Here is a 10,559-nt window from a genome sequence, read left to right as displayed (position 1 = left end):
GTCAATAAGACTTAACAGCATCAACAATAAACAAACATATGTAAGAAGTAAAGAAATTTTACCTGACTCTATACTTTCAAGATCCTCTATTGATTCTTCTAGTTTGATAGGTTTATTTGAACTTCTAAGCCAATCTTGACAACAAATAAGGACATCCGTTGTTGTAGGAAGTAAAGAACTTCTATATTATTAAAAGATGTTTTGATAATTTTTTCTCAATTTTTGTTTGATCCTTTTTAAAAAAAAAATTAAATTTATAAATATAATTTAATATATTTTTTTAAATGTTTTAATATTAAATTATAATATTTTAAAAGTTAATAAATTAATTATTTCTAAATATTTAGTTTTTTAAGTTTTATTAGTATAATAATATAAAAATTATTTTTAAAATATTTATTTCTTAATTTTAATATTTATACAAATTAATACTTTTAGTATAATTAATATTATTATTTAAAATAAAAATATTATATAATTAAAATTAATTTATTAATAAATATAGTGTAAATAATATTATATTTATATAATATTATCTTTTATAATTTTTACTAATTTATATAACTTTTTATTAAATTAAGTAATTTCTTAATTAACTTGTCAAAAATTTCTAGATAGTAAATAAATTTTAAATCTAGTATTATCATATGTATACTAGATTACTAGTATCAATATACTATGTGACATATTAATATATATAACTTATATTTTTTATAGAGTATAAAATATATTATAATATTATAATTATTTTTAATATGTATTATTTTTTATATTTCCGATAACATTTGCTTGAATTATATGAATGATAAATATAAAATAATTTTTTATAGAGTATATGTATTATTTTTTTTAATATATGTATTTTTTATATAATATAAATAATTATTTATAAATATATGTAAAAAATTCGGTTCTGATTTGGTCCAGGATTAGTACAAGACGGATCGGTTCTGCAGTTCTGATGCAGTTTTACTAAAGAACCAGTACCATACCGTAATAGTAAACAAATTCGGATCGGTTCAATTCGGTTATAAAAATTTTCGGTTTTTTCTATTCTGATATCTTTCGGTTCGGGCGAGAATCACCGAGATCTATGCTCAGCCCTAATTCTGACTTCACTATGTCGGTAATATTTCTCTCTTTCTTTCTAATTGTTGGATAAATATTGAAAGATTCTCTCTTTCTTTCTAATTGTTGGATAAATATTGAAAGATTGAGAGGTGGTCATCACTCCCAACATGTATTACTTCATTTTCTTTTAAATATGTACTTTGGAAGTGATTTATATTTTAAATTTATAAATTTAATTAAATGTATGTTATATAATTTTAATCTAATCTTATAAATATTTTTAATTAAACGACTAAGAATTTTTTTATTAGTTTATATTAAATTTAATTATTAATTTCATAGTTAGATTATTATGATTCTTATCCTCAAAAGAATTGTACCTTTTAAATAAATTTGATTTTGTCTGTTTATTATAATATAAAGTAAATAACTTATTCTCCGTTTAATAAATAATTTTTGTTATATAAAATAGCATATTTTATTTCCATTAGAAAGTAAAAGACTGCATTAAATAACTAAATCATTTAATCTTTTTTTTATCTATTTCTCAATTCTAATCAAATTAATGTTTACCCTATTTTAAATCAATAATTAGTAAGAGCATAATGAAATATTCTCAAGTAAATTTGCCTACTCCCTCTCAATTTATATATAATATAAATACAAAAGAAAAAGTTGAGCTAAATTTTGACATATATTATGTTGATATGCGACGATTTTGCTAATGTATCATTAAATATTAGTTTGTATTTTTATATAAAATAATCTTCTTTATTTTAAAATTAAGAGATTATATATAGAGAAGAAAAAGAAAAAAAAAATCCGAAAAGAATTCAAGTGACGCCCTAAAAATAGAGCTTGTGTTCAGATGCTGATGTTTATTTCAACTTTTGGGCTTATTTGACCATATTCCCTCAGTTAGAAAAATAACAAATTACTCACTTTTTAAATTTTTATCAAATTTATAATTTTTTTTTATTTTTACTCTATTAAAATATTAAGAATATAATTTGTTAAATTAATTTTTAATTATTTCTGAATAGAATAATCGAAAAATAATTGAATTTTTTTAAAAAAATTAAAGAATCTTTCGAATATTACCGACATTTGAGAAGCAATTGCTACTTGTGAAAGTCAAGATAGTCGGTTCAGGAAAAAGCAGCAGAGACAGAGTCGGAGAATGACCCGCCAAAACTGAAGGAAATTAAGAGCATCCACACAATCAAAATTCATCCAAGTCAGACGATGTTATTAAGATTAAGTAAGACATAAATATCTGAAACCAAAAAAAAAAAAAAAAAAAAGAGAGAGAATTTGGGCATTAAATGTCTTAGATAAATAGGCAGGAAGTTAAAATAATTTTATTTTCGATGATAAAAAAAAAAATTTAAAAAAAATTAGAGTCCGAAAAATCTATAGATACATTCGAATATCACAGCGAAATTATAATATATTTATTATTTTCATTAAGCAATAGGCACCGAAATATATTAAAATAACATATTAATATGTATGTGAAACCCAACTAGTTAACTGAGGAATGTTACTGCTACCCAATTTAATTTCCAATACAAATTTTAAGGGTGTGAGGAATGAATATATAAATCTTAATATTGTTTAACATAGTTTTTAATCAATATTATTTCTTTTTCTCTTAGAAAATATAATTTATATTATTCAATATGTAAATTTAAATATCTAATATTTTTGTCTGATGATACCACTTTAAAAGTAGGCATCAAAAATCAAATTCTGATACCAATATCTAGGAATAGTGTCATTTAGTTAGCTTCTTTTTTTTTTTTTTTTTTTGATTAACAGTAAGCCCACAGTGCCAATGAGAATAACTTATTTGAAGGAGTTGAAGTTTATAAATTATGACAATTATGCCATACTTTAGACATATTTGAAAAGGATTAAATTAAATTCAGAGATTGACTAAGTTTTGGATTTGTATAGAAAATGTGGAGAAAATGAGAGGAAAAAAGAAAATCACAACATGGGGATATATGACCTAACCTAGTCATTAATTCAGGGGATACAGTATTTAAGATATGTTTGTATAAGAAGACTTTTTTCCTTTATTAAATATGTAAAATAAGTCATTTTCCAGGCTGCAATGTACATCATCCCTAGCATTTGAGAAGCAAGAAGGGAAGCAGTTAGTTTCTACTAATTGTTTTTGTTAAAATTAATCTGGTGACAAGATTAAGGTTCTGTTTGTTTCGTGGGAAATAACTTATTCTATTAGAAAATGTTATTTGACAATAATTTTTTAAGTTGAAAATAATAGAGCAGGGAGAGCCCTGTGGCTATTTTCCTCCAATCTAGACACATGAAAGCAAGTCTATCCCAGGAATAAGAAGTGTCAGATGAAACCTGCTAGGACCCTGGGGGAGAGTTCCTATGTTGATGTGGCTTAACTTTCAAACCAGAACAAAATAGAATTATAAATTATTTTTAGCCCTTTTCTTTCTCAAATATTTAAAAATACCATAATAATTTATTTTTTTCTTTCTCAAAGGAGCCTAAAGTGTTGAGACATGAGATAATGGTTAGAACACATGGTGGACTCGTGGCAAATCCTTGCTGAGAAGGCTTTGGCAATTTGTTAATTATAGTTTAAGCAAGATGGAGGTAATTGATTGGATAAGGACATGTGCTGGGCGTCCATTAATTGACTGCTTGGCGTACTTAATTTGTGTGACACACGTTCATTTAAGATTTATTATAATGTTTAGATTAAACATTTTATTATTAGAGTATGTGATTATTTAAGAAATTAGTTTAGCCAAAATTAGATTGGTCTCACTCAATTACACATTGGACTTCCCAATCTCCACGTATGAATGAATTATTGCAATATTTTACTTTCCTTTTTATATATATTCTTTTTTTGTGTGTGTGTTGGGAATATGTATAAGTCAAGCATATAATACAATGAAATATTTGATTATAGAAAATTTTAAAAAATAAGTATCTTTATATTATCTGACTTGGTTAATTATTTAATTTATATATGTACTTTTAAATTTTTTAAAATGGTAATTTAATTAATTTTTCAGCAACGAATATTTTAACATTTTTTCTTGATGTATTGCTTTAGTGATGGAATTTCCTATTTACTGATGAAAATTGTCTACCGTCAAATTCAATTTGTTTAATTATTTTTGCAAGTTGTCATTGTGGCTGAAGAAGCCATTTTGATCAATATTTCGGAATCATCAAGAAATTAATTAATATAAAATAATATTGTTTAACATGTAAGTTTTCTCATATATATTTAATATAATTTTTCTCTAAGAATTCGGAATGTTCTAAAAAAAAAAAAAGAATTTTACATTAAATCACTTACATATGATTTGGTTTATAGAATTCATTTACGAAATTTAAAATTTATATATTTTAAATAGAGTGAAAGCTAATTTAATATTCTATATAATAAAAAATTGTATACAATTTTTATTAAAATTAATAAAAACTTATAATTTTTTTTCTCAATAAGTTATTAATTATTAAACTATGATTTAAGAAGAATCTAGAAGATGTAATGTGCCTTAGTCAATGGTTTCCATTTTTGATGATGGAATTGATTCCGGAACCTTATTATTTGCTCTCATTCAAAGTAACCAGACTCTATTTATTATGAGTGAGATATTGATTATGTATAAGAAGAATCTAAATGGATATGTGATGATGCCTTAGATGTTCTACTCAATAGTTTCCGTTTCTGATGATGATATTATTTGCCCTCGGCTTTTCACTATTTGTGGCATAGACATCAAACATTTGACTTTCTTTAAGATTCTGGAAGGCAATTTAAAATGTAAAGCTGAGTTCTGAATCCTGGTTTTTGAGTTGAAACTTCCCAACACGGTTAGAAACCTTGAAGCTTAATTATTCTAACCAATTAATTAAGGCATTTCGACTTTTTTTTTTTAATATTTTTATATATTTATTCAATAAAAACTTAGATCAAATTTATATAAAAAAGTTTCAAAATGCAATTTATATACAAAAAAATAATAATTTTAGTATGTAAAAAGTTACATATTAAATCTTTTTATGTGAAACTTGACTAAAATTTTATAAATTTTTATTAAATAAATACATAAACACATTAAAAAAATTAAATCATTATAAACTACAGCACTTTAGAATTTACCGTAAAACCATAAAAGCAATAGCTTTGAGTTTAGGAGTTTAGTTATCCTCCCAGGTTGTGTAATTGGGCTGCTAATAATTTGGCAAAGCAAGCCCTGTATCTTTATTTTTACATGGCATTGTGCTAGCATAGGCTCCTTCCAGATATATTTAAGACAGCCTGATAGCTTGGTTCAGAATGTTATTTATTTTTTAAATAATAATATAATTAATAGAAAATTTAATATATATATAAGCAGCTCTTTGTTCCAGCTTCAATTATCTGTAAGAAGCTGATTTATATCAATGAATACTTTTGTTTGGAAAAGAAAGATAAAGCATAAGAAAATATTAACAAAAATACGTAACACATTAAATAAATTATACAAATAACTCAAAAATCAATTTATTTCAAACAAATATTATAACTAAAATAAATTAGAATATACAAATTTACTTTAAAATCATTGATATAAATTTACTTTTATAAATGGATTAATTATATTAGTGGTACCCATATCACATATATCAAAATGCCACTCATTATGTTTATCACTGCTACTCATCCTGAACTGATATATTAAAATCTTACAGCTACGTACTTAATTTTTAACAGAGTCAGATCAAATTTGGTATTCTAAAACACCCTGTTGCCATTGTTATCAAATTACATTTCTTTCAGCTACACCAGTTAATTACTGCAATTATATATATAAAACTCAAATCCTCTGTAGCTGGATTTGCTTAATAAGTAGAAGCCAATAGTATTTCAAATGACGAGTGTCCATGCGTCAGAAACTCTAGGATCTGATTCCTTCCACATTGCATTTCAATAAGTTATAAGCACATTAATTTTCATAATTAGTATTTAATTAGCATCAAAACAAAATGTTGTATCTAAAAATTAACTTCTTTTTATATAATTTTTTTTCTTGTAATTTATTTTCTTTCAAAGAATCTAAGATGGCAAAGTTGTTGGAACTCAAGAAAGAACCCACCAGATGTTTAGAAACGTTAAATACATGAAAACACATAACCAACAGTCACTTTGAGACACAAAGACATTATTTATTGTTATTATTTTTGAGTTTTGTCAACCAACATATAGCAATAATAAAATAATTATTCTAACGTCAGAAGCTTCCAATTTGATTCCGTTCACACCATTATTTATATCTAGATTACCCTCTTGATTGTTACCCCGAAAAAGACTTCACTAAGTCATTCCAGCAATGGATATGGTGAATGATGCAAACCTCCAAATGGTGCACACTAATAATTTTGAGCTATACGATTTCACTGCGGAAGCTAATTTTGATCAGTTCATCGATTTAATCCGAGGAGAAAATGAGGATCAGATTAGTCGTTTCGATTGCGATCTTATCAATGGCTTGTTGGTAGATAACCAAATTGGCAATCCCACTCATCAGGAGGAATTGTTTGATTTTAGTACGGCTACTACTCCTATCTACACTAGTGCAATGGTGCCAGATCAAAATTACTCGTTGCCAAGTTTTGATGGGGACATGAAGGAACTAGAAGAAGATTTTGACGAGGAAGAAGATCATTCTTCAGGAACTACCACAACTACCCCTACCGCCACGAGGAGGAAGACGAAGACTGATCGGTCAAGAACTTTGATTTCGGAACGAAAGAGGAGGGGCAGGATGAAGGAGAAGCTTTATGCACTGCGATCGTTGGTTCCTAATATAACTAAGGTAGGTCTAATTTTTGTTGAACTTCACAGTTCTGGAGACGACGACGACTCTAATGCAACGAGTGAAACCCATTAATTAATTTTTATGTTTCTTTTATTCCATTGTATAGATGGACAAGGCCTCTATTATCGGAGACGCTGTATTATATGTCCAAGAGATGCAAATGCAGGCCAAGAAGCTGAAAACTGAGATTGCTGGACTCGAAGCATCCTTAGTAAGAACAGAAAGATATCAAGGATCGAACAAAAATCCTAGAAAGACTCGAATTGCATATGACAATAACCCAATCTGCAAGAAGATCGTACAGGTTTATTTCATGAAGATTCTTGATAAATATTGCTCTTCCATTTTTAGGCCAACACAACATTCACTTTAAAATGCTATATATTTGGAGACATTAATTAATCAGTTGATTGACTGAAATTATCCATGTGGATTTACAGATGGATGTGTTTCAAGTAGAAGAAAGAGGGTTTTACGTGAGGTTGGTGTGCAACAAAGCAGAAGGTGTTGCTGTCTCCCTTTACAGAACTATTGAGTCCCTTACAAGCTTCAACATTCAAAGCTCAAACTTGACAACAGCTTCTGAGAGATTTATATTGACATTCACTATAAATGTGAGATTTCTTTTTCTTTTTCCTACCCTTTCATGAATCAGCATTTACTTTATGCATGCTGTTTAGTTAACTGTTAAATTAATCATATATTATTGTTAAAAATCAGGTGAAAGAAAATGAGAAAGACATGAACTTGCCAAATTTGAAGCTGTGGATTACTGGGGCTCTGTTGAACCAAGGATTTGAATTCTTAACATCTACCTAGCTATGCTAACAAAGTATGGTAGTCTTGGAAACAAGTATGCGAGTGTTTAACATCTTTCCTTCTTTTTTTTTTCCCCTTTTCCTGTCATTGTTTAAATGTTGAGCTCATGGCTCCACGTACAATTACCTGCATACGCAATTCTTTAATGAATTGCTATGTATGGAATGGATGCACTGCTATTATATGTGCAAGAACTTTATTTGTAACTTTAATTTGGAGCTTAAATTCCTTTGTCCGATCAGTGATTTTTCATAATGCAAATCATGAACAAATCTTAGAATACACATTGTTGATTCCAAAATTTTGGCCTATGTTTTCAATTGATACCAATGCTTTAATTTTTTTCCTTTTAGTACCGAAACTTTAATTTCTATTACAGACCACAATAACTATTAAAAATTCGTTCAATTTTTTATGGTGTGGAGAGCGAGCTCCATATAAGCATTTCACTAATTGTCCATGTCAAATTGTCATATTGGTACCCAAATTTTGCTACTTCTATCTAAATAGTACCAATTCTTTAATTTTTTTTTAATATCATATTCATTATTTTTATTTCATTCTACGATGGCTAATGGAGACTCGCTTAAAGGCAAATCACCATGTGAGTTAAGAACTCGTCAATACTTGACAGTTTGCCTAAACTACTAACATGCTCAATAGGCGAACCATCATTCCACACACCCACAAAGCACTACTTCTGAATAACTGGAACCCACGTTCATTCTGATCTTTAGGACCAGATCAAACATGAAAATAACTAATACTTCTTTTATAAATACTCATCTAAAATATTAATGAAAGACTAATGCTAATACAACCCTCCGACACTATTCCCTAAACCCGTAAATGAATTACATTGTTACTACCTTACACTTTTGGTGACACTAGTACCTATTAAAATTTTGATAATTTATTGTTGACGTGGCAGCCAAAAGTTTATTTAAGCATGACGCTAAATAACACATCAATAAAAAATTACTGAAATTCCCATAGGTACTATTAAATGAAACATAAATAATGTATGTGATATTAAAAAGAAATAAATTGAAGAATTAGTATTATTTGGATACAAGTGGAAAAAAATTCGGTACCAACAAGGCAATTTATCCAAAGTTAAGTATGATGTGGACAGTTAATAGAATATTGATGTGGAGCTCGACCCTCCATGTCATAAAAAATTAAACGGACTCCTAACGAGTGCAATTGTCTATAATGAAAATTAAAGTTTTTGTACTAAAAAAATATTAAAATATTAATACCAATTAAAAACATAGATCGTGACTTTAGTACCAACGGAGCTATTTACCCATATACATTGCTAACTTGTTTAAGAGGGCAATTGATCTTATTTTTCTGGCTTTGTAAGCCTACCAAATTGAACATTATAAGTTAATAAAGATTATATGTTTAGAAAGAGAGGTGATGAAATGATATACCACATTTCTGTAATTCTTTTTTTTTTTTCTTTTCTTGAGAAAATGAAAAGTTTGCGTTACTAAGAAGCAGATAAAACATCAAGAGAAACAGACTTCCTTACCGCATAAGGGACGTACTCAATGAGGATTATATCCTTCATAGTAGTTTCGAAGGCAACCCTAGCAAGTTTATAGACCACCTTATTGGCTAATCTAGGAACATAGCAGAACACAGTAGAAGAGAAAGAAATAGACAAGGCCGATTTATCTGCAATCAAAAGGCATAAAGGATTTCTGCCTACATCTTGACTGACAATGTAGTGCACAACCGTTTGGTAATCACTTTCGACAATGGGGGAATCAAATGGTGTCTGAAGAGCTACTTGGAGTCCTTTTAAGATTCTGCTTTGGCTTCTGCTAACTCAGGGCAGCATTTAGTTTGAGAATCGAAAGATGCGGAGACCATTTCTATAATACTCCGACAGGCAAACTGATGTTTTGACAAAACAAAAGGAAACTCATAAAAATAAAAACTGATGCGATAAGCGGTAGTAATAACCATACAAACCTATAGTTTTAAGTTCAACTAGTGATATATATTTATAATTATTATTAACAGATAATAAATCATCTAATTAATGTTTAATTTAAGAGTAATCAAATTACATATCATTCAACTATACATTAACCTATTTGTTACATTGTATGCACCTAGAATTTATGTCTTATATTTATATTATCCATGGTGACATATATCCTGATCATTAGTAGATGACGCGGCATTTTCTACTGACAGAGCTACATGTCTATGCTTGTTTCTTAATTTCCTTTCTTAGAGAGGAGGTCTGAATAATAATCCTGAAGATGAGTGTAAAGAGCTACATATTTAAGCTTTTTTCCCAATGTCAGAAGAGTTATTTAGTTTTAATTGCCATTGCTGAGTATTGGTCCAGTTCCCATTTTTCATCAGCAATCAATATATAGCTGGACTATAATCTGCGTCTTTGATGCAAGCAGACAGATGGCAAGAACTTGTAGATTTTGATACCAAACCAATGGCTTGATTGCGAACACCGATAAAATAAAATTGGGCTTTCTTTGCCTCTTTAGACACTGTTTACATGGGTTTAATAAGTACGAAAGAAGGCAAGGACCTATTAGTTTTTCTTCCCCAAGCATAGCTCAACCGTATATGGCAAGAAGATATGCCATTAGGCATTCAAATAAGCTTTTGGGTTGGTCCAAACCAAAACATTATGTCCATGTAACTAACAAATCAAGCTGCACCAGTGTTATTCTTACCACCTGCCTGGTAACCTGTAGTTAGACAGCTTTCTCACTAAACGTTTTAAAAATCTGAATTTAAATCTTGGAAGGACTGAGGACA

General features: G+C 28.2%; 1 protein-coding gene across 1 annotated transcript; it reads left to right on the top strand.

Moving 5' to 3' along the window:
• The first annotated feature begins 6,415 nt into the window (after positions 1 to 6,415).
• Positions 6,416 to 8,038, top strand: LOC8275242 (transcription factor FER-LIKE IRON DEFICIENCY-INDUCED TRANSCRIPTION FACTOR). Its single transcript, XM_048377683.1, has 4 exons — positions 6,416 to 6,932; positions 7,042 to 7,239; positions 7,376 to 7,549; positions 7,656 to 8,038. The coding sequence occupies exons 1-4, from the start codon at positions 6,447 to 6,449 to the stop codon at positions 7,752 to 7,754; spliced, it is 957 nt and encodes a 318-aa protein (XP_048233640.1). The 5' UTR covers positions 6,416 to 6,446; the 3' UTR covers positions 7,755 to 8,038.
• The last annotated feature ends 2,521 nt before the right edge of the window (positions 8,039 to 10,559 follow it).

Source organism: Ricinus communis, chromosome 8 (assembly GCF_019578655.1).
Source record: "Ricinus communis isolate WT05 ecotype wild-type chromosome 8, ASM1957865v1, whole genome shotgun sequence".
NCBI lineage: Eukaryota > Viridiplantae > Streptophyta > Magnoliopsida > Malpighiales > Euphorbiaceae > Ricinus > Ricinus communis.
This window is presented reverse-complemented; position numbering and strand designations above follow the sequence as displayed.

Excerpts from the sequence above, each read along its gene's own strand:
- LOC8275242 (XM_048377683.1), top strand. The coding sequence starts at position 6,447 with ATGGATATGGTGAATGATGCAAACCTCCAAATGGTGCACACTAATAAT. Across the intron at positions 6,933-7,041 it reads TGGTTCCTAATATAACTAAG|ATGGACAAGGCCTCTATTAT; the intron begins GTAGGTCTAATT and ends TCCATTGTATAG. Across the intron at positions 7,550-7,655 it reads TATTGACATTCACTATAAAT|GTGAAAGAAAATGAGAAAGA; the intron begins GTGAGATTTCTT and ends GTTAAAAATCAG.